Source organism: Ambystoma mexicanum, chromosome 7p, assembly GCF_040938575.1.
Source record: "Ambystoma mexicanum isolate Mex_15411 chromosome 7p, UKY_AmexF1_1, whole genome shotgun sequence".
Taxonomy (NCBI): domain Eukaryota; kingdom Metazoa; phylum Chordata; class Amphibia; order Caudata; family Ambystomatidae; genus Ambystoma; species Ambystoma mexicanum.
In genome coordinates, this window is record NC_090939.1 from 672,640,517 (window position 1) to 672,665,615 (window position 25,099).

At 50.9% G+C, this 25,099-nt stretch overlaps 1 protein-coding gene across 5 annotated transcripts in view; it reads left to right on the forward strand.

Moving 5' to 3' along the window:
- Positions 1-25,099, forward strand: part of ARHGEF7 (Rho guanine nucleotide exchange factor 7) — a 1,715,641-nt gene that overhangs the window by 548,821 nt on the left and 1,141,721 nt on the right. For all 5 annotated transcript variants that reach the window (XM_069636766.1, XM_069636768.1, XM_069636767.1 and 2 more), the window contains one exon: positions 1,659-1,860. In XM_069636766.1, the coding sequence (XP_069492867.1) occupies positions 1,659-1,860 (202 nt within the window). The remainder of the gene's footprint in view (positions 1-1,658; positions 1,861-25,099) is intronic.

The following is a 25,099-nucleotide window of genomic DNA, read 5'->3' on the forward strand; positions in this document are numbered from 1 at the left end:
ATTCTGGCCCCTATCTGGCAGCGATCAGGGTGTACAAAAACTCAGACTCCACTTCATTTTCCATGTCAAATCCAGTGGTGAAGAGGCATCTTAAAAGCCTAACAAGATTGTATCCAACGGTGAAGCCTCCACAAAAGGTTCTGGATCCCAATGTGGTGCTAAACGCACTTGCACATAAGCCATTCGAGCCTATGGCCACTACCGATATCAGACTGATGACTATTAAAACTGTGTTTCTGTTTGGTCTCCAGTCAGCATGCAGCGTCGGTGAGATCCAGGCGCTAGTAACATCAGAACCATACAATGGGTGCTTCGGTATGCGATTTGATAGTACAAGCCATAGTCTGGTTTGGCGAAGTCCAAGTTTGGTTAGCATTACACAAAGGCATTCCTAGATAACAATAGACACTTTTTTGTGTGACAGCAGCCGGACATCACATTGGCACAAACGCACATTTGCAGTGAGCTAAGTGGTGTTAATGGAAGCAACTGAGCGACAGGAAATATCGGGCATCCTTGTCATGACGTTCCCATTGTTTACAAACTGGTCTTTGTTGTAGGCTGATGTCGTGTGGGATTCTTTCCCTCCTGATGTGCACTCTATCTCCCCGGACCTAGGACGGGCATGTCTTGGTATATATACACGTTTGCCGCTATGGTGATTTGAAGCGAATGCACTTTTCTGTAATCCAACAAACTCCTATTGACGATACAGCACCCAATTGTAAAAGAGCCTGGTGTTAAATTGAAATGCAAGAGGCAGTTCATGTTTTAATCTTCCAAACTTGACATTTGCACACATCAACTACGAGCAACATATGTGTGCATATGCTCCCACATCCCGATTCTTCCCATGCGGATGTAGATGAAAGGGGTACCAACCCCTGGCCTTCCTCTCTTCTCCATAAGATTCAAGTTCTCAGGCTCTTCTTTCCTCTTTTTAGCCAACATATCTCTGCCCTCAAAACTCTTATCGTATTGTGTCTTCAGTTTCTACACTGTATCCTTCAAACAAGTCCTAACGTGTCATAGACACACAGTGCACCATGAGTCTCCCCCCCAGATGTCAGCCTACTAGTAAAGAAGATTCTGTAGACACAACCGCAGCCTCCTGATAAGTGCCACTTAATTGCTTCATTGACAAGGAAAAAAAAGGTAAACGGGGCATCCCAAGAATACAAACTGCTAGGTGAACAAAATTACTATTGCAATTGACCACTTTTATTGAAATTGCGTCTGTTAATCTCTTTCTGATATTCTGTGAATTGTCTCTTTAGTCTGACTTAAATAATGGAATCCCCTCCTTTTAGACCTGTTTGTCCTTGTTACTTAAGCTATTCAAACAATGCCTGTAACGGTAATGCAATTAAATTGTGCTTGCAGGCTAGGTACTCATAGCATTTACATTGTATCAAAGAATTTGGAATATACCAGTCAGCTTTTAGAGTTACTTAAATGATCTTTGAGCCTCTTCTTGGTGGTTTGGGGTTAAGCCTGTTTACAGCAGAGGTATATTATAATTGTTTATTTGTAAAGCGCTTATACACTTGATTTATGGTTCATGTTTGGGTGTTTCTTGCACTTTTTTCATGATCACTGGGTAGCATTGCATCCATATGGTAAACCCTTTCTTTTTCTTTGTTTTTTTACTGTTTCAGGACATGACCGAGAACAGCAACCATCAAATGGTAGTGAGAGCAAAATTCAACTTTCAGCAAACCAACGAAGATGAACTTTCTTTTTCTAAAGGAGACATAATACACATCACACGGGTGGAAGAAGGAGGTTGGTGGGAAGGCAGTTATGGCGGCAAAACAGGATGGTTCCCCAGCAACTATGTGCGAGAAATCAAATCGAGTGGTAAGTTTAAGTAGCATTTTGTCCTTCTAATGAAACATTCACTTGATTCAAAGAAGACAACTTACTATTGTTTTAATTAATATGAAATTGATGTTTGCATACTTGGTTCCATAACCATTTTCAAAAGGGCCTTTTTGATTTTATGTACGTCAGAAATGCTTTGTCGAAAACTCTCCACAGGAGTAAGCCCTTTGACCAGTTGTAATGGATTCATTGTCTTCTAAACATTTTTAGCTTAGAAGTATCTCCTATTGACAAACGAGGGACCCAGCAACTTAAAATACAGATTTGGCACCTACGATGTCAATCTTGTATTGGTAATGTGATTTTACAGGAAATGGCCATACATTAGGATTATTGCTGTGTTCATGGGTGCTCACTTTCCCTATTCATCTTTTCTTTTTTAATACACAACACAACCAATTTGAGACTTCTGATGTTTTGTTTGTATCCTTCATGTTATTTTGCTGCTACAGGGTACGCTCCTTCCATGGATGCAAGCTCAGACACATACTCTGCTACTTTTGGCTTTGTTGCATACTGTGACTCTTGGGCTGTGGCCATGCTAACTTAGGGCTAGAACTTGTGGGGTGGGGGCTAGGCGTGTAACTCTTGTTTATGCTACTCTGATGATATAATGTGTATATTTTGGCTACATCTTGGTTTTTGCCCTCAATTTGCTAGAAATCCCATCCATCTTTTCTGCAGAATAGGCCAAAATACAGACTGTACATTTTTCATTTTCATTCTTGAAAAAGTGGATGAAGGTGGTGGGGCATACCTCGTTCTGTGGTAATAATTTCCCAGTGGGGTGCAGCCAGTACCCCATGCCCACTCTTTCTCCTTTTGCATTTATGTAGCAATACGACCTATTAGCATCCAAGTACATAGTTCTCTCAAACAGTGCTCCATATAAGATTTTGTATTAAAAAGATTTTTCGGGAGTAATTAAGTACGTCTCATTCCCAATGGGTGAATTTTATAAGCAAGTTAAAAATGTTTAAATTGGAAAACAGAAATGTTATAATAAATATTCTGATTCTTCTGAATCTGCTTAGAATCGCAGGCTGTGCATATAGTCCGGCATCTAGTGGTAACTGCAGAGTATTGCATCTTGTCTTTCGAGGATCGAAAGGAGACGTCAACATGGGAGTGCCTGTAACATATCCCTAACGTGACGTTTAGTGTACCCAAAATACCTCGCGTGTCGAGGTCCCTCAGATTGTTTTTTCCGCCCAGCTAGCTGGTCACCTTATGCGGAGCTCTTACATATTGCAAAATATATTCTTTCCCACGACCTCCGGTCATTTATATATATTTGTCCCTTCATCGACGGCTACTTCTTGGCCACCACCGGGGACATCCCCAGACTTCGACAACTGGTGCTCCGGTCGACGTCTTTGGCCGACCTATACAGTAGGGAGAGTGGGGTCCAGGGATTCCATTTCTTTCAAGAATGTATTTCCCTTTCCCCTCTCTTTGCCCCTTGGGTTTTGCCGTTGCTCTAATACAACTGAGCTATGGACAGGACACCCTTTAAATTTTGCCTTTCTTGTTAATGCAAGTTACCGTTGGAAGGACACGCACCAGAGGTGCAATAAGTGTCCCCCTCGAGATCATCACGAGGCATCGTGTTGGTCTTGTCAGCTCTTGCATCCCAAGACTATCAAGAAGCGTCGAGTGAAACGGTGGGCGGCCTATGCCATGATGCAGGCAGAGGGTAGCGCCCCCACCACCACAGGCACCATGAGTGATGCCATCGACCTTTCATCGGAGCGGTTACACACTGAATCGTCTGTCCCCGGCAGGCGGAATGATGATTCTACTGTGGGGAATGTACATCCCGGCGACAGGGACGCACCTGCTACACATGAGTAAGCAGACAACCCCCAGTACCGTCTCGACTGATTCGTCGGGCGGTCTAAGGCTCCAACGAGTACGTTGAGTACCTCGACGGCACCCGCCGATCAATGCGGTCAGCAGCCCTCCCCGCAACCGCATAAGCGACATGCGTCCGGCATTCTGCAGACAAGGGCGTCAACACCAAAAGTGAGAAGGTTGTCGAGATGGCTAAACTTTTTCCTTCCTCCCTCCCCTACAGACCCCCTGTATATTCTGGGACATGCCACCCCAGATTCTCTTGTGGTCACTATGACAAGAAAGAGAGTGGGGTACCCTTGTCCACGGGTGAGGCACCCTTGTCCACGGGTGAGGCACGACCGGAAAAAAAGACTGCAAAAAACTGTACGCTGCAGAGACGGCAGGGAGGATTCTGACCCAGGGTACCCTTTTGACACAAGCGTTTCTCATTAACAAACCAGGGAGGAGTCCAACCTGTTTGGCAAAGCTGTAGATGAGGCGCTGGAAACCGCGAAACAAGAGCATGAGACTTTTAAATCGTTAAATCAATCACTCAAAGGCCCTTTCAGCAGCGAGGTGGGAGTTCTCGCCGCTCCTTTCTCACACAGTCCTACTCGCGTTCCCCACATAACCAATATGGAACGGGTAACACTTGGTCCTCAGGTCAAGGGTCCACTGCCTCCAATCAGTATCCACCTAGAGGACAGCGCTGTGGGAAAGGAAGGGGTCGCAGTGCCACCCTTAGAGGCTCCCCGGCCACCAGTCAGAAATAACTTAGATTCGGGTCCCCTTCCTTGCCTCCCTGGTCGGGTGACGTATAACATCATTCGTACACGCATGGGAGCGGATTACCACAGACCAGTGGGTGCTCAAGACCGCCACCCACGGTTATTGCATTGAGTTCAGCCGGCCACCTCGATTCAGACCACCAGAATCCAGGCCTCTAACACCGAAACACCTGAAGATCCTGCTGCAAGAGGCTGAGATCCTGCAGGAAAAGGGGCGCAATCGAAGTTGTCCCCGTTCTACAGATAAACAAGGGTATTTATTCATTGTACTTCCATGTACCCAAAAAGGATCTCAGCATGCGCCCTGTGCTAGACATGCACCCAGCGAACACATTTGTCAAACCTCAAAAGTTTTGTATGGTAACGCTGCAAGAAGTAATCCCTCTACTAATGCAGGGGATTACATAGCAACATTGGACATGAACGATGCGTACTTTCATATTTCAGTGTTGCCGGCACACAGGAAATACCAAAGGTTCATGGTAGAGGACAAACTATCAGTTCAAGGTACTTCCCTTCGACATTGCCTCAGCCCCGAGTGTATTTACAAAGGTGCTGGCAGTTGCAGCAGCTCGCCTGCGCAGGCAACCCATCCCAGTTTATCCTTACCTCAACGACTGGCTCATAACAGGGGACTCCTACAGAACATGCCTGTCAAACACCCAAAGGATGATAGACCTATTATTCAGTCTGGGATTCTCCATAAACTAGAAGAAATCCAGCCTCGACCCCAGCCAACTCGAGCAGTTTCTGGGGGCTCTAATTCGGACAGAAGATGGCCTCGTCTTCCCCTCGAACGAGAGGGTTCAAAACATGCTGTTTCAGATCCCTCAGTATGTAGCCAGTCGAGAGGTGACGGTACGCAAGGCCATACAGCTGTTAGGGATTATGGCATCCTGCATTTACTTGGTCCCTCACGCACGTTTGCATATGCGCCCCATATAAGAATGGCCCTACAGCCCGTGGTGTTAGGCCAGTGGACAATGGGACGATCTAGTGGTTGTGTAGGCAGCCCTCGTTCCCTCTCTGCAGTGGTGGTCGAGGGAAAACCTCTTGAAAGGGAAAACCTTCATCACCCCTGCAGTAGAAACCACTCTCACGACGGACACATCTCTCACGGGGTGGGGGGGCTTGCCTCCTCAACAGACGGTGCACAGCGGTTGGTCCCCAGCGGTAGCATCCAACCATATAAACCTGTTGGAGCTGTTAGCGGTGTGCAAAGTACTGAAGTCCTTTCAGACACAGCTGCAGGGAAAGACAGTACTGCTCCTCATGGACAGGACCACGGCCATCTACTTCTCCAGCATGGGGTCTGGCATGGATTCACATGCTCATGAATATTCCCCGTCGTCAGGCTGGGAATCCTCGGTAAAGAAAAAACCAGTATCAGTTTCGTTTCTGATCTGTCTTTCGTAGTAATAACCAATCACTGGTCTCTGCGTCATACTGACCACAGCCAATGACTGCCCTCTACCTAAGCACCGCCTCCGGCAGCCATCTTCAGATTTTTACCGCACGTTCATGTGTTGGGATCCTCGTGCTATTGCTCTCGAGCGTTAGTGCTATTTTTTCGCGCTTTTTCACAAAAAACTTCGATTCTTTCGGTCAAAAGAGCCTCAAGCTCCACCGATCCTACATCCGATCAACGGGGACCCGTGTCGGATTCGTCTGTGCCCCTCAAGGGTGAAGATCTCGTCGAGCTACACTTCGGAGGACTCCAGAAGCTTCTCAGGCCCGGTCTCGGAGATGGCCCAGGAGAAGGGAAGCTCGACGCCCGGAAAGCTGTTCAGGGTCTGCCCTGGATGCCAGCTGCAGAACGTCTTTAAGGAGGACGAACACTCTTTCTGCCTTTACTGCCTTCATGAGGACAAAACGCACGTGGAGAAGGACTGTGCGTTTTGCGGCAACATGTCGGAACGGACCATGAAGGACCGTCATCAACGTCTCGCCAACTGGCTGGAGGGTAAGAGCCCGTCTGGCGAGAAGAAGAAGAAATCCGAGCGGTCTTCTAAGACCTTTGAGGGCGCGACGGGGGCCCAACATAAGGCCAAGCACCGCGAGTCCGCTGGCACCGGGAGCGCCGAACGGTCGGGCTCTACGGGCGCCAGGCAGGGCGCACCCTCCCCGGCACCATCAACCACGAGCCAACGCTCTGGGTCGGGTAAGAGGAAGGCCGAGCACCCGGCGAAGCTCCTGGAGAGGCCCCGGTCGAGCTCTAAGGCAGAGGAGGAGCGTGGCAGTGCCCCCTCCCTCAAGGATAAGGCGGTGAGCGCACCTAAGGTGGTGAAGGCCTTGATCCATCCGACCAAGCCCTCTATCGAAACGGTCGCGGCGGCCCTGGCTCAGCCTGTGGAGGCTGCACCAGTGGTGGCGACCTCAGGGCCCAGAATCTCCCTGCCTCCTCGGAGGGAGTCTTCTTTTGTGCCCATCGATAGGACCCCCGTGAAACCCTCCGTGGGGAAGAAGAAGGGGGGGCAGGGCGTCGTCGTAGATTCAGCCTCAACCTCAGAAGAGGAGCTGATCGAGGTCTTAAGCCACGGCCTAGGCGTGGAACAAGGCCAGCCCGTCGGAATGGACCCCGACGCAGGTGACGACGACGTCGAGGATACCGACGGGGCCCCTGCTCGCCCGTCGGATTCCCCTCTGCCAGCGCCGCAAGACAACTCGGCGGCCATTTTGTTGGCCATACAGTCCTTATGCTCCGAGATAAGGACGAGGCTACCGTTACCGACGGAGGAACCTCTCCCGTCGGGGGATCCAGAACCGGGACCTTCTGGTGTTCCCCCTACCAAGAAAAGAAGGATCCATCCACCACCTCCTTTTCAACCGTCGCGCCCCGTCCAGCCCTCCTCCCCGTCCACCCGAGGGGATGATACGGGGACTGACACGGCAGCGACGGGTACGGACGACGAGGCATACGACGAGGATATTCCGTCATCGCCTCCCACCAGGGCTTCTCCGCCCGACGAGATCGGATCTTTCCACTCCATGATCTCCAGGGCTTCCGAGCTTTTCCAACTCTGCCCTGGGGAGAAGAAAAAGGAAGGCTTCCTTTATCAGCGGCGCAAGGCCAAGAGGAAGACGGTCCTCGCAGTGCCTCTGTTGGACGACATTTGGGATGAGGGCCTTTCCCTCCTCAAGAACCCTTCCACGACGCCAGCTAGAAGAGACCGGTACGAGAAAAAGTACCGGGTCCCTGACACGGCCCCCCTATGCCTCCGGGCGCAGCCTACCCCAGATTCCGTCGTCTCCGCGGCAGCCAGGAAGAAAGCGGGGGGGGTGCGGCCTCCACATCGACTTCCCCGCCGGACGGCGAGGGAAAGAAATTGGATGCTATGGGACGTAGAGTCATCTCGTCGGCAGCGAAGACGATTAAAGCGGCCAACGCCTTGGCTATCGTGGCCCGCTACGACAGGGAGCTCTGGTACAAGATAGCTCCCCTGCTGGATTTTCTGCCGGACGACAAGAGGGCGGAGGCCCTGGAGATCCTGCAGGAAGGTGAGGTGGCCTCGGACCACGCCATCACCGTGGCGACGGACATCGCCGACACTGGGTTCCGCCAGCTGGGCAACAGCGTTTGCCTTCGACGTCGTGGATGGCTCAAAGCTACGGAGTCCTGGACATGCCCTTCGACGGGAACAACCTGTTTGGCAAGACAGTGGACGATTCCCTTCAGGCCATCAAGGCGGATACTGAGACGGCCCGGGCCCTTGGAGTCCTGCAGCAACGACGGACGCCCTTTCGGAGCGGCGGAGGCAAGGGCGCCTCCAAAGGTTCCGGCGGCGGTTTCGCTTCCTACCGTCAAGCGGCCCGCTCGTCGTCGCAAGAGGCCTACAGAGGACGAGGCAAGTCTAGCGGACCCCGCCGTCGTCGCCAAGGAGGTCAAGGCGGCAAGGCCGCGTCCAAGCAGGATTGAACCGGCCGTGGGGTCGGGCCCCCACCGAAGCACCCCGGTGGGAGGCCGGCTGGCGGGCTTCGTCAGCGTGTGGGAGTCCATCTCCACCGACCGTTGGGTGCTGGACGCCCTGGCCCGGGGCCACGCGCTCGAGTTTCAAAGAAGGTGCCCGCGCGTCCCCCCTGTGGCCAGGAAAGAACTTCACGTCCCTCGACTTCTCCTGGAAGTAAAGGCGATGCTCAGAAAGGGCGCCATCGAACTCGTCCCAAAGAGGCTTCGGGGCTCCGGAGTCTACTCGAGATACTTCCTCGTGAAGAAGAAGACGGGAGGATGGCGCCCCATCCTAGACCTGCGACGTCTGAACAAGTTCATCAAGGCGCAGAAGTTCCGGATGGTCACCCTCCAGCACGTCCTGGGTCAGCTGGAGGAAGGAGACTTCCTATCGTCGTTGGATTTGGAGGATGCCTACTTCCACATTCCCATCCTAAAGGGGCACCGAAAATTCCTCAGATTCGTGGTCCAAGGGCGTCATTACCAGTTCAAAGCCCTTCCCTTCGGACTACGGTCGGCACCCAGGGTATTCATCTACCCCTACCTGGACGACTGGCTCATCCGCGCCAAGACGAGGGAGCTCGCCGTGGTCCACACGGCAAGGACCGTCCAACTCCTCACGGACCTGGGATTCTCCGTGAACTACGCCAAATCCCACCTGGTGCCCGCGCAAGTCGCACTGTTTCTGGGAGCGAGGCTCGACACAGTGTCCCTTCTGGCCTCCCCGTCGGAGGAGAGGACCAGGACCATCTTGGGCAAGGTGCAACGGATGTTGGTGGCCGACGCGGCCAAAGTGAGGTCCATCAAGTCCCTCCTCGGGATGATGTCTTCCTGCATCTACCTCATTCCCATGTGCAGGCTCCGGATGCGCCCGTTGCAAGAATTCCTGGATGCACGCTGGATCCAGACGACGGGCAGCTTCGAGGAAAGGATCAAGCTCGACGAGAGTTTCCGACGAGCGATACGGTGGTGGGGCACCCGCGCGCACCTGACGGCGGGCATGGACTTCCAGACCCCAGCCCACCAGGAGACTGTGACCACGGATGCCTCCCTGGGAGGGTGGGGAGCGCACACCGAAAATCTGCACGCAAGGGGACTCTGGCTCCTGGCGGAGAAGTCCCTGCATATCAACGTCCTGGAGCTCCGTGCAGTGTTTTGGGCCCTCAGGTCCTTCCTTCCGTCCCTCAAGGGCAAGGTGGTGAGGATCTTCACCGACAACACCACCACCATGTTTTACATCAGGAAACAGGGCGGAACCAGGTCCCCAGTGCTGTCCAAGGAGGCGCAGGACCTGTGGCATTGGGCCGTCGCCCAAGGGATTTTTCTGGTGCCGTTTCATCTGGCAGGGATAAAAAACACCATCGCCGACTCACTCAGCAGGGAGCTGCGCTCGTGCCACGAGTGGGAACTACGATAGGATCTGGTGGATCGCCTCTTCCGACGGTGGGGCACACCCCAGATCGACCTGTTCGCGACGGCGACGAACACCAAGTGCCGGAGGTTCGCCAGCAGGTTTCCCCAGATGAGGAGCATGGGCGATGCTTTCTCGTTCCCCTGGCAGGGCCTGTTCCTCTACGCGTTCCCTCCCTTGCCTCTGCTAATCCGGCTCGTCAACCAGCTCAAGAGGTCACGGTGCAGGATGATCCTCGTCGCACCTGCGTGGCCGAGGCAGATATGGTTCCCGGACCTTCTGGACTTGTCAGCGTCCCCGCCGATCAAGCTGCCGGCGGACGCGGATCTACTCTCCAGGGTAGGAGGCGCCATCCTCCACCACGACCCGAAGTCGCTGAACTTGCAGGCCTGGCTCCTGCAGCGCTAGAGTTTGGAGGATACGACATACCGGCCGATTGCAGAGAGGTTCTTGCAAAGGCCAGGGCGTCCTCGACTCTTAAATGCTACGGACACAAATGGAAGAGGTTCTCTGTCTGGTGCCACGCACAGAAGATTAACCCTCTACGGATTACGGCTCCCCAAGTACTGCCGTACCTGCTGACGCTGGCCAAGGCTGGTCTGGCACACGCGTCCATCAAGATTCATCTTGCTGCGATCTCCCGATACACCAGAACCACGGGGCGGACGTCCTTGTGGTCTCATCGTCTGGTGAAAGAGTTCATGAAGGGACTTTTCAGATCGTTCCCGCCGGTGAAGGCTCCGGCCCCGGCGTGGGAGCTCAACGTGGTGCTGACCAAGCTCATGGGACCTCCGTTCGAGCCTCTGCACTCGGCCCCGTTGAAGTTTCTATCGTGGAAAACAGCTTTTCTTGTGGCCATCACCTCCGCACGACGAGTGGGAGAGATCCAGGCCCTTTCCTGCAAGGCCCCGTACTTGACTTTCCACGACACGAGGGTAGTGCTCAGGACGCACCCCTCCTTCATGCCCAAGGTACCGTCGGACTTCCATCTCAACGAACCCTTGGTGTTACCTGTGTTCTTCCCGTCGCCTTCGTCGCCGGCTGAGAGGACTTTGCACTCGCTGGATGTAGCTAGAGCGCTGAAGTTCTACGTGGACCGCACGAAGGGTTTTCGGAAGACGTCACAACTCTTTGTGAACTTTGGACCTGTCAATCAGGGGAAGGCTCTCTCGAAGGCTTCCATCTCCAGATGGCTCTCCGGCTGTATCATGTGCTGTCACCGGTCGGCAAACCGACCGCTGCCTGGCCGTCCGAGAGCCCATTCCACCAGAGCGATCGCAGCTACCACGGCGTTCCTATCTGGTGTGCCCCTGCTGGACATATGCAGGGCTGCTACGTGGAGGTCGACGCACACCTTCACGAAATTCTACTGCGTCGACCGGGATTCCAGGGAGGAGTCCAGGGTCGGCCAAGCAGTGCTGCGCAACCTGTTCGCCTGAGGTGAGCCTGGTGAGGAGGTAAGATGCTTAATGTTGAGTTGATGTGATGCTTAATGTTGAGCCTTTGCCACCTCCCGTGGTTGTGCATGTGTGTACTGCTATGTATTCTTTATTCATGAGCATGTGAATCCATGCCAGACCCCATGCTGGAGAAGGAACAAGTTACTTACCTGTAACTGTTGTTCTCCAGCATGGGTCTGGCATGGATTCACATGCGAACCCTCCCGCCTACCCCTCTGCGGCTCTTCACTTGGTCATACTGCCACTTCACGTGCTTCCAAATCTGAAGATGGCTGCCGGAGGCGGTGCTTAGGTAGAGGGCAGTCATTGGCTGTGGTCAGTATGACGCAGAGACCAGTGATTGGTTATTACTACGAAAGACAGATCAGAAACGAAACTGATACTGGTTTTTTCTTTACCGAGGATTCCCAGCCTGACGACGGGGAATATTCATGAGCATGTGAATCCATGCCAGACCCATGCTGGAGAACAACAGTTACAGGTAAGTAACTTGTTCCTACCTGAACAAGCAAGGGGGCACTCGCACTCGAGGCCTATCCAAACTGTCTTCGAACATTTGGAAATGGGCTCTCAAACACAGGATTTTGCTATTGTCTCAACACGTTCCAGGGGAACTCAATCCTCTCACGAATGGCGACTACACAAAGACATCGTCTCCAACGTTTTCACGGAATGGGGCTTCCCAGAGATCGACTTGTTCGCAAATCTGGAGAACTCACAATGCCCAGATTACACCTCCAGGTACCCTCAGAACCCATTCAAGGGCAACAGTCTGTGGATAACGTGGTCAGGGCAAATTTGCTTACGCTTCCCCGCCAACCCCCGACTCCCCTTCTCAACAAGATTGTGCACAAGGTGCACCAGGAACCAGTCACCTTGATATTGGTGGCCCCGATGTGGGCCTGCCAACCCTGGTTCTCCCATCTGATGGAGATGTCTCTCTCTCCTCCGATGAAACTACCTTGCTCATACAACATGCTATCTCAAGACAAGGGGGGAACATTTCATCCATGCTCGCAGATTCTCAACTTAGCGGCCTGGCTCCTGAGGTCATAGAGTTCGGGCATCTCCAACTTCCTCAGAGATGTACGGATATACTTGGAGAAGCAAGAAAGCCTAAAACCAGACATTGCTACTCCAATAAATGGGCACGTTTCGTCATCTGGTGCAATTCCAAGAGCACTCTTCAAGACCGCCTTCCTAGTAGCAGTCACTTCAATAAGGAGAGTCAGTGAACTACAGGCCCTGTCAGTTCTAGCCCCTTTTGTCACAATTCACAGAGATAAGGTGGTTCTGCGCACTTGCCCTCAGTTTGCCCTAAATGTATTTCTAAGTTCCATGTGAAACCGTCAATAGAATTACCCACATTCTTCCAGAGCCCCACTAACGTGGCGGACAGAAGCCTACACATACTGGATGTGCGCAGGGTAGTCATGTACTATCTGGAAAGAACTAAACCACTAAGGAAAACAAACCAGTTTTTCGTTTTAGTGGCGGCTGTTAGAGAAGGGGATCCTGTCTCTAAATCGGCCATCTCTAGGTGGATTGTCAATTGCATCACACTGTGCTATACTCTTGCCAATAGAGATCTGCCCTTCAAGCCTAGAGCACACACTACTCAAGGCACTGGGGCTTCCATAGCATTCATTGCAAATGTTCCTCTCAAGTCCATCTGCAAAGCGGCAACCTGGAGTTCTGAGCACACCTTTACAAAACAATATTGCCTAGACACTCACTCTAGGTCTGATTTCCAGGTGGGTATATAATAATCAAAAATAATCCGGATGTGAGATCCTACAAAAAGCAAGCTACGGTTCTGAACAAAAGAGTTTATTTCAGAAAACCACACGTGTGATTGTTCAATTAGTTTACATAGCTTTCGATAAGCACAAAAGACTCAAAAAGAACAGACAAGAGTGATTGAGTTTGGTGGAAATACAGAATTAGTATTAACCTCTTTTGTGTTGAGTTAGAGTTCCACCTAAGGGCACAGTGGTATACAACAGTTAGAAGAACATATATTTATACAGTAGTGCACCCGGGACATAGGGTGGTCCAGGGCATCATAAACACGGGGTGTACACAACATAATCTACAAGACATACACGAAAAAGGGTATTTGCAGTTGTGTCACTGGGGATCGACACAGGTGTGTTTCGGCCAGGAAGGCAGAATTGTTGCCTGGATGGTGTTGGCCTTCTTCAGGATGAGCACCAAATGTGGTGTAGTCCATTTTATCTGCGAATAGAGAAGGATTTGTGAGGATCTCAGGGTCTAATTGTGTTATTTATTGTTTCATAATTGAGGCCTAGTTTTGCCATGTCAAAAGACATCTTACCTGCTGCTGTGATAGCAGTGGTGATGCTGTACAGAACCATCCAAGGATTAGTGCTGGATGGTTAGTGCGAAACTGCACTTAGGGGAGCCGTGGGTTCCTGAGGTATCGATATGGTCAGGATCCCGTTGGCTAGAGGAGGGCATAGAAAGGTCCCTCGTCTGTAAAAAAAAAAAAAAAAAAAAAACAATGTTGGAAGTGAGTTTGAGGCGTCAATTCAAACGTCTAGAACTAGAGTGAGGGTGTCCCTGGTCTAGTTAACACTGTTGGACGTTTGTGTAATGGTAAATACCAAACATGCATAAAACCTCCAGGGCGTGTGGGCAACGTGGTGTCAACTATTGCCTTAAGTGATCTAGGGCGTGAGGGGTATTGCCGCCCCATAGTGTGAGGACAAGATGGTTTTAAAAAAGCGCAAACATAGTGCCTGTGTTGGAAAAGTGCGTCCGAACTGGTGGTGCGTCTGTGTTCCTCTGATGGATCGCAGTGCGCTGGAGGGGCCAAATAGCAACATGTGGTTGCTGTGCATTTTATACACAAAATGATAATTGTGGATCCAAGTGGGGAAGGAGACGGTTCCTCTATCACTACCGTGAGTGAGTAAACGGATTAGTACAGAGAGCTAAGCCTCTGGAGGCGTAACAGCTGAATTTGAGCACTTACCGCGAGCCGTGAGAGCAACGTGCGTCATCGGGGGATCTGCTACTGTAATGGTAGCTGTAACATCCAAGTGAAAACAGCTTGGCTAATAAGCTAGTCCCAGTGTAACGCCTGGGCCAATGGCACGGGTGCGAGAGGTGATAGGACCAATGGGAGTAGTCTGAGCCGTTCCGCGAATGGAAAATGGCAGCTGTCTCCGTGGAGGACTGAAAACTACTAGAACTGCTAAAGATGCTGGGACATGTAGTGCCTGGTCTAGTGGAGGCGCTGATGAACACTGAGGGCGATCTTGGTGACGGACAGGAATTAGTGAGAGGCGCTATGGATGCTGGGACATGTGGTGCCTAATCATGTGCTACTGCAATGCGAGAATCAATGATGTAGAACATATACAAAGTACTCGACACACCATGTTGCCACAGTTCTATTCAGTGATTGAAAACAGTCCAAATGGGTTAATACAGTTTAGTGACATGTATGTTCTCAATCCAAACACCTAGTCTCTTGGCAAAATTTAGAGGGTTTAGACCCAAAAATGTTTCCACTCTACGGTTATGTTGAGGCCGTGGCGGACTGTGTCCCGTCTGTGAACCCACTTTTGTTCCAGTTTTGTGAGGGCCAGGTCTATGTTGCTTCCGCGTTTCTGTGGCTGTAGTTGTTGCAGCACAGTACAGGTGAATTGTTCATGCGTATGGCCTTTTTTGTTGAAGTGCTCGACCAGGGGTTTGTCCTGTACTTTATTCTTGATGCGGGATCTATGCTCGTTGATCCTCTGTTTAACTGGTCTAATGGTCTTTCCGATGTATATCATGTCGCATGGGCATTTAATGACGTAGAGGACTTATCTACTTTCGCAGTTGGTGTGGTTTGTCATGTTCCATGTGAAATATTTGTAGGTGAAAGTCTTGCTGTTGGTTGTCTGACGACAAGCCTCACAGTGTCCGCAGCTGTAGTGTCCCACGACTGGTGGCAGGTTCCATAATGTCGCTGGTGTTTTAGAGGGTTCCAGAATGGTATACACCAAAGTGTCCCTTAGATTTTTGTTCTTTCTGAACGCGAATAGTGGTTTCTTTGCCAGACTTCCTTCGTTTTTGATGAGGTACCAGTGTTTCCTGATGGTGGTTTTTATGAGGTTGCTTACTGGGTTAAAAGTTCTGACGCAGACAGTCCTGTCTACGGGATCCTTGGTTTTGGTGGTGAGACAGATGGAACGGTCTGTGTTTGCTGCTCTTTTTCTTGGCAATTTTTATAGATTTTTTCGGTTAGCCTCTTTGTCCTAGGTGAGTTTGTAGTTGTTTGGCATGTAGGTTGAATTTTTCAGTCTTGCTTCAGTTTGCTCTGGCATCTCATTTGCCCTTGTGAAAGTTGCTCTTGTCCTCTGGTAGGCACGCCATGCTGCTGTTTGTTGTTGTGTTTCAGAAGCTCTTGATATTGATTTTAGCTTTGCATCAGATGGAGCTTTTCCAAGTGATGTTCGTTTTTTGTGCGGCATGTTGCAGTCACTCAATAGCTTCAGCACATTTGAGAAAATGTTCAGGCAAGATTGTTTGATTGTGCTCTCTTCTTGTGAATGAATTTAAGTAAACTGTTGAATTTAAGTAAACCGTAATCTTGCCATTTCCCATATTTGGAGCGGCGTGATAAAAAATCATTTTTGATTTCCCTTTTAAAAATGCTTTCATAACCACTTTTGAACTGTTTAATAACCACCACATTGAACATTTTGCTTCAGACAGTTTTCCTTCTAGTACCTACTGTAGTGAATTGGGGGTGAGCATCAGTAAATGGGGGTATCTACGGAGTGAATTGTTTGCATCCAAATATGACTACAATCTTGCCCCAGACAAATGAGGAATCCATGCAAAATCTGGTAGCAGTGGGTTTAACGCTGTGGATTTGTATAGCCGGACAAACATACACACATACATACATTCAGCTTTATATATAAAGATTGTGGATAGCTTAGTGTATGTACTCCATTCACTAATAATAAGAATAATTCACATTGTATATAGCGCTACAAGACCTCAGGCATCTGAGCGCTGCTTATTATTACCCACAGTGTGTGGTGCTCATTTATCAACCACGCAAGGATGAAAGGCTGAGTTAGGCACTGCCGGGATTCTAACCTGCATTGGCAGGCTCTGCACTGATGTCTAAGCAAGAGCTCTACTCGCTGTGCTATCTGACCAGCTAACAGAAAAATGCACATCCCTAAAAAATACATGTTAACGGGCAGGAGTGTGAAAGAGACGCAGCAAAAACAACTTGGATCAACCCAGTTTTTGAAATCTTCATATGGTTTGTGGTGGAAACATTTCCTTGTATGTTTCATTGAAAACATAAAGGAATCAAATCAATTGTTGCATAATATTAAAGGCCCGGCAAAATCCACTCTATGAATTGGTAACATTGTGCCTAAAGTGTTCTTGCCCCAATGTCCACAGCTCCAACCTTGCTGTCTCCTTCCAGCCTCCCACCCACCATTTAACATTCCAGCTTTTAGAAAATGGTACTCTGAAGTCCAGGACCCTAAACTCCGGGATCTCCTTCACTCTCATCCCTTTGTCGAAGGTGGGAAAGAAAATGAGCAAATGTGTGGAGGAGGTTGAAACTTGTCATGTCGTACATAAACATGAAAAACGGGAGCGCTAAACAATTTATTTTAGTTTAGCAACTACAATTGGAGGACTTGTTCACCACATTGCTTTACATTGATTGTTAATTCATGAGAAAAATCTAATTAATGAGATTGTCCTTTTTCCCTTTAATCAGCCACTAACGTATGAAGTTTTACTGTATGCAATTGATATGAATGCTATGTTTACATCTGTCCCCTTTCGGAAATGTGGCAGCTACTGTATTCTTTTTCAAAATTTCAATAATTCTATCCGTCATTAAATGAATGTAATTTAATAATAGACAATTGCACATTGATTGTACTATTGCAACACTACAAGCTTTTTGTGTGCTGTTCAAATTATTTTTATATACCGGTTTTGTGAAATATACTAGGAACCCTGTTGTGTTTACAAGTGAAATGTATAACCTCTGGTTTCTGAAAAAATTGCTCCCTTTGACTTTCCACATGTTAATCGCAGACAGTTGCTGGGACACCAAATATTTGCAGACAGTGGTAGCAGTTTAACCTCTGCACCTCTAATCTAAAGTATACAAATAGTTTTCTTAATCTGTCTGGTAGCAGGGTAATGTCAAAAATAAGACCTACCTGGTAGTGATTGGTAGGAGCACACAATAGTTAAAGCTACAGCAATCTGATCTCATCAAGTGTATACTCTGTGAACCCCAGCCAGCTTTGTCAGGGTTATGTGTATTCATGTCCAGCTTGGCTGTGTCCATTTCATCAAGTAGGACAATAACCAGGAGGCTGCCTTCCATTGATTCTCTGGGAGGAAGTGTAACATCTTCCCTCAAGGCAAAGGCAAACATCATAACTTTAGCCAAGGAAGTAGAAACATTAGGCGTCTACATTGACTCCTCCCTCACTCTCACAAGGCAAGTCAACGCCATTGTCTCTTCAGTAGCCTATACCTCCAAGCTTATCAGAGCTAGAAGACCCTTCCTAACTGAAGACAACTGCCTCACCCTGGCCAGAGCACTTATCCTATCGAGGGTTGACTACTGCAACTCCCTCTTTGCAGGATCCAATGCCAGAAATATCAGCAAACAGCAAGTGGTGCAGAACAACGCCATTAGAGCAGCTCTGAACCTACCTAAATATTATTACATCTCCTCAGCCTGACGCACTATCCAGTGGCTACCGGTTCGCAATCAGATTAAATTCAAGACCCTCTCACTAACACACAAATGCCTCTCTAATAGCGCCCCAGCCTATTTGACTTGCCAAGTCTCAAACTCAATCTAAAAGTCCCACCTGATCCACCTACGCGGGGCTCATCGCTATCCCCAGATTCCGACAACAGAATGCAGGTGGCTCTGGCTTCCCAGTGTTTGCTGCCAAACACTGCAACACTTTGCCTGCAGCCTTGAGAATTGACCCCTCATATTGGTCCTTCCGAATAAACCTTAAAACTTGGCTCTTTACCCAAGACCTCATTTGACGTAAGACCTATAACCTTTCCGTCAGCCAGCAGTGGACATCGCTGCTTTCTTATCTGCTCACTAGGAAAACTTCCATTCACCCACATGACCATGCTATGCTTCATCAATGACACCAATGTAATGACTCCATCGTGACAAAACAATATTGTGAACCCACAATCCACTATGTTGTAGCATTACATCTGTCGTGTGACTTTTCCATGCAATTCCTGTAACCTGTCAATTCAAGTAACCAATGTAACCGAATTCTTAAGAAAAAGTGCCTAGATACCCGTGGGTTATGTGGCTATACAAATGTTAAATGAAATGAAAATAAAGGTGGTCTCCTGGGAACCCTGCTTCAAAGGGGCACTCCCATAACAAAGGCCAAGCTCCCACCAGGATGATGCACAACAGAGAGCCTCTGAAGGCAGCAGGCTTGAGAGCTGGTGGAGTTAGAGTAGCCAGAGAGTGATGGTGATCCTGAGAAAGTGTTCCACCATCTTGGTTTTCTGTTGTGGATCTCTCTTCCTTCCTTTGTCCTTCATTTCCTGCAGGATAAGGCACTCTGGGTATGTCTGAAGGCAAGGTCACTTGTTTCCGCAACAGGGATTGGAACCCCACTTTTGGCAGCCGTACCTTTGTCCAAACTCCAGTGACAATTTGCCTTTATAAGGAAGGGTGTCCCACTCCTGAGGGGTGTGGCTAGCCAGCCATGTGAGAAGCTGGGATTCACTGCAACTCCTGCAGATCCGAAAGAATCCTGGAACATGCTTGCACAATATTTACTCGTATAGCACCAAAACAGACATACAGCCGTATGAAGATGCACGGCGTACGATGACCGACAAAGGAACTGAAATCGCATAAAGGAACGGCAGCTACACAACAAAGTTTGGGGGCGGACTCTCACAGCGGTCCGGAGAAAATGGCCACCGCAGTGGAACAAGGGAGACGAGACCAGTGCTGTGGGACCTGCTAAGGGTTGGGGAGAGTGTCCCCTTCACAACCGGAAGAAGGGAGGACTCAGCGCTACGCATAAATGACCTGTCTGCGAGCGGGGAGCACCTAAATGCGGTAGGTGCCTAGCCCCCGACGCAAATCCACCACACGCAAGCTGGAGCTGCGTGCAGTAGCGGACGCGTCTGCGGTGTTGGTCGGCTCTATATAAAGCCAATCGGAACGGGCAGGAGCGGTGGAACAACCGCTGCATGGCGCTAGATCACCCTGCAGTGCGCGCTCAGTCATAACATGCATGACTCGCGTGAGAGATGCGCAGAGGACACCAACGCTAGCCCCAGGGAAAGCGAGGAGCAGCACAAAGCCTGAGGGCCCACAAGAAATGCGCAGCGTGGGATATGGGCAGCTTTAGCCCGGAGCAGAATAGGAGAAGTATGACACTCGCGCAAAGACAGAGCCAGGGCAGGCGAGCCCTGAAAAACTGTAATCCACCAGTGTAACGGTAGCACAGAACACGGACACCCCTTAAGATGGCTGACACAATAAGGGTTGAAGGAGGAAGCGCACACAATCTAAACCGGAGCGTGCCAGAGCTGTGGAACTTAACACATGCTCAGGAGACGCAGATAAAGAAGCAGGCCAGCCCATTAATGGTGTGATTGGGAAACTGAGGCTGGAAGGAACTAAAACCGAGGATACAAGCAGGAGCGAGGTAAAGATGGACTTGCAAAACACACACAACCGTCCACAGATACAAGAATAGGCCCATAAGGATTGCTCAAGGCCAACCGAATAGGCTAAAAAGGGGAAAACAAAAACAGAGGGGAAAAAAGAGAAAGCTGCCAGGGCACCTGATGCAGGACGAACTGGAATACAGAAGGTAAAGTGCTGGATCACAATCGCCACACACGCCTGTGCCCCACATATCCAGGGGAAGCACCGGGCCACTCAGAAAACATGGGGAGGAGGAGAAACTGGCAAGAACTGATCAAAAGAGATCCCTGCCAGCGCACAAGTGGGCCGATCTAGCCCAAAACACTAAACTAACCCTTAGGGGGGGTCTGAGGCATTGAAGGGCGCTAGGATGGCCTCTAAACTGTCAAAAGGAAAACAAGCAACGATGGAGGACTTCACTAAGACATCCCAAGCAACAGAAGGGGCCAGGAAGAAAGACAGAAATACACAACTGGACACTGCGCCAGAGAGAAGCGACCATAAAATCGTAGATGCAATTGCATTCCTGAAGGCGGCCTGGGGAACCAAGCATGAGGTAGCCATGGCGGTTCTTAAAACATCAATAGACCTCAAAATTGTAGCGGTGCAAGAGGATGTGAACATTCTGCGACAGGATGTCAAAAAAGTGGCGGAACGCACCGGCGATCTGGAAAAAGCGGTAAGCTCAACACAGGTGCCTGCAAATCGCAGGCCTCAGAGATCCACATACTGTGACAACAAGTGTGCAATCTGGAAAGCAGAGCTGAGGAAGCCGAAGGGCGGGCCAGCAGAAATAATATACACATTGTCGGGCTCCCGGAAGGCGAGGAAAGCCCAAACCCCACGGAATATATAGACAATGCTGCTGCAGGAGATACAGGGAAGAGCACTCGCCCAAGGGTTCGCGGTGGAGAGGGCGCACAGGTCTCTCACCAGAAGACCACCACCAGGAGCCCCACCGAGAACGATAATTGCCAAGATTCTGAATTATCGAGATAGGGAGAAGATCCTTGAATTCTTCCGCAAAGGAGGCACAATACGCAGGGGGACGGCATCCATCACGGCATACCCAGACTATACGCTCCAGGTACAGAGGAAACGGCTGAACTTTGGGACTGTGAAGAAGAGGCTGTGAGATGCAGGCTACAGGTACATGCTGATGTACCCAGCAAGGCTGAAGGTCCTCCACAAGAATAGGGCCCTATACTTGCAACACTAGAGGGAGCGACAGAGTGGCTGGACGGACAGAGCTGTCCGGTCGAGACAGACCAGCAGAAGGTGGATGGACTAGAGGAGTGAAACAGCGGCTCTGGGAACAGAGGTGCTGTATGACCTGAGACAATGGGACTAGATTATAAGATAGAGCACATACAGATGTAACGGAGCATAATAGGCCCAACATAAAGAGATTAGTACGCTCAACACATTGAGCATAATGCAGGAACAATGTGAACCCACTTTCACACCCCAATAGTTTAGATTAGATTGGCTACCGATAGAGTGGTAACCGCCCTGCTGAGTTCCTTGTACCGGCAAGCCGAGAAAGGACTAAACGGGGATCGCCTGAGATGTAGGGATGGAGCTGGGCAACAGTTGGGGATGGGTAAGGGGGGAGTTGAAATGTTATATGTTGGGAATAGAAGCCAGGTCACAGGGGAGGGACAGTTTGAAGTTGGGGAACAAGCCTACAAGCACGAGCGATGGCCTCCAAACAAGACATGGAGACTTGCAAAAGGAGGAGCGGGACATGATTGGATGATTGGGGAACCTTACGGTAATCACTTGGAATGTTAAAGGGGTCAATAGCTACCTAAAAAGGAATAAGGTTATGATGTACCTGCGTAGACAGAAAATAGATATAGCCCTAATACAAGAGACTCCCCTCACAAAAGAAAGATTAGAGGTGGGGGGGCGCTCGTGAGCCTGACCAAGATGGCCGCAAGCCCGTGAAGCTCCCTCATACCCCATACATCCTGTCTTTAATCCGGCGTTCTTCGTGTTGTAAGGAGGAAGCCCTTTGTGGGGGTCTCTGCCTGATAGTGCTGTGGGTCGAGGGGGGCACCTCTTGGGGGGGAAAACAGTGCCGAACCGAGAGGGAACTGCGGACACGAAGCGGCGGCTGAGGCCTGTGCAGTGAGGAGCGGTGCTCCGACCCCATTGCCGGTGCTGAGCTGGGGAAGCTACGCGAGTGTGCAGTGCCTGCCGGTGCGGTGGAGCGCTCGAGGGTGTGAGCCTGTTGGAGGTGGAGGAGGTGCGCGGAGGACCCTCGAGGGTGAGACGTCTTGGAGTGGTGGCGGCAGGTGTGAGGAGCCGTGGCCATCTGGCACTCCCCCGCGGACCTACAGTGCTGGAGGAAATTGGCGGGGGAGTGCTGGCAGAACCAGGTGTGCCAGGCCGGCGAGAGCTGCGGGTGGACGGGTGGGGGGCAGCGGGGCCCTTTGCCTGAGCCGCGCGACCTGGGAGCTGCGGCATCCTCCCTCCTCTGTCGGACACCTATGTGAGAGGAGTCGGCACTGCGTGCTACGAGCCGCCGAGCTGGGAGGACGGAGCAAGAGCCGGCAGCTCGCCCAGACAGATGGACTGAGCGGCGGGGGACCCCTTGGCTCCCCGGGGGTGGCTGCTGCGGCGCACTGGTCCTAGAAGGGGGGACTGCCTCGGGGCCTCACGTCACGGCTCGGGAGGCAGATCAAAGGGGCCTCCAGAGTTTGCGTGGACGCTGTGTGGGCAAGCAGGAGTGGTGTAAGTCCTGGATAGCCCCTCCCGAGCCCTGTTCTGCGGAGATGTGCTGTCGGCTCTTGGCCCTGCTGTCTGGTGGGGGGCGCTGACAGCCCGGACTGGGGGGGTGCCTGGCCGCCCTGGCTTCCGTGCACCTGGCGACAGGACCCTGCGTTGGAGATCAGTGGTGGGGGCTGCAGCTGGGGGGCGCTGTCCTATCTGCGGCACTCGAGTGCGGCTGCTCCTGGCTCCTGGCTCCTTGAGAACTCCTGTTGGCTGCCCCTTGGAAATATATTTACCCTCTGGTGCATACGACCTGTTCCCCCCCCCCCCCCCCCCCCCCCCCAGAATCGGGTGCAGGGCGGCTTTGGGTGAAGGACCTTTTCTCTTTTTTTTGTCCTTGCCCTAGAGCCCAGTGTGGGGGCCTGATCTGGTCGCCCTTGATGCGCATAAGTGACACCCTGTCTGGATCACCCTGTCGCGCCAGCTATGTCTAAATCTGGAAAGGGGGGGCACAAATCAGACTAAGTTGAACTTTGAGGCGCCCGTGCGGCCAAAGGACTGTGCTGCAATGAATGAAAATGCGGGGTCACATGCCTCAGAGATGTGTCCGGATCCGACGGCCGCCTTTCAGGACATTAAAGTCATGTTCATGCAGCTGCAGTCAGGAATCCAGTCCCTGGATGGTAAACTGGATACTCTGACTTGCAAGGTGGACCACATGCAGGTCCGCTTGGACCGGCACGGGGAGCGACTGGATGAAGCAGAGGAGGGAATGGCGGCAACAGTGGCGGGTGAAAAGTCTGAGGTCAGGAGAGCCTTAAAGGAACTCGGAGAGAAGCAAGAGGATTTGGAATCGCGGACCCGTCAAAATAATATTCGTATTGTTGGCCAGTCGGAGAACCAGGGGAACATGGAGTTGTTGGTGGAGGACATACTTCGAGAAACACTGGGCTCTGAGGGCTTTTCCCCGATATGTGTGGTCGAGAGGGCTCACAGGATTCCAAGTGGATGGAAACCGATCCCGGGTGCCCCGCCCCACCAGTTGATAGCCCGGTTATTGAATTATCTGGACAGAGACACAGCGCTTAGGAAGGCCAGGGAGAAGGGTGCCTTGTTGTATAAGGGGGATGTCATCAAACTATTCCCAGACTTCTCAGATAAGGTGCAGGCGGCCAGAAAAACCTTTATAGACGTCAAGAAGAGGATGAGGGAAAGGGGCTTGAAATATGCCATGCTGTTTCCGGCTAAGCTGCGGGTGGTGCATGAGGGCAAATCGTTTTTTTTCAAACTCCGGAGGAGGCATCCTCTTTCCTCGACATGTTGCCGCGGTCGCCTAGGCCACGGGCGGATGGTGATTGAATGAGTTCAGGCAGAGTATGATCTCCTGTTGTAGCAGTTACTTGTGATATTGGGGGCTTCCTCTGAGCGCGGAGATACCTATCTTGGTGGGGTGCGGGGAGGGTTGGGCTCCTAGCTGCTCCCTGTGTGAAAGCTGTGTGTGTTTAAGTTGATAGGGGTGGGGGAGCCGGAATGTTGAGGTCTTCGGCATCGTGAGTGGGGATTTGAAGTTGTGGGAGGGCTCTACGGGGTGGTGGGGGTTGGATAGGGAAGGAAATCACCGGCAGGTTGGGGGGTTGCTGGTAGAGTGGGGGGGGCGGGTGGGTGGTGTTGGGGGTACACATGGAAGGTCTGGACGCTTGTGGAGGTGGGTCAGTAGGTACTCTAGTGTTCTCAAATGGCGACGCTGAATTTTATGACTTGTAACGTCAGGGGCCTGAACAGTTGGCCCAAATGCCGGAAAGTTCTACACTACTTGGAGTGCCATAAGGTGGGGGTGTCTTTCCTTCAGGAGACCCATTTGACCGCGACCACCGAGTCCAAGTTTGGCAAGAGTTGGGGATGCCATAGGTATTTTTCTTCCTATTCCTCTTACTCTAGGGGAGTGTGTATTCTGGTGCATAGGTCAGTGGGTTTCCGTCTGGTCAAGGTTGTGAAAGATCAAGAAGGTAGGGCTCTGGTGGTACAGGGGGTGGTTCAGGGGAAGTTATATACATTGATAAGTTACTATGGTCCTAATCACGATACGGTGGAGTCGCTTGACTGGGTGGAGAAACAATTGGGGGCTCTTCCCAATGGGGAAATTATTTGGGCTGGGGATTTCAACTCAGTCCTGAATACCTCGCTGGATAGGGTGGCCGATGCGGTGCGCTCTGGTGGTAAGGTGTCCTCCAGAATCCGGAGCATGCTCCCGGTGTGGGATATCGAAGATACATGGAGGGTGAGAAATCGTGGGGGCCGTCAGTTTACGCACTACTCCACTCTGCA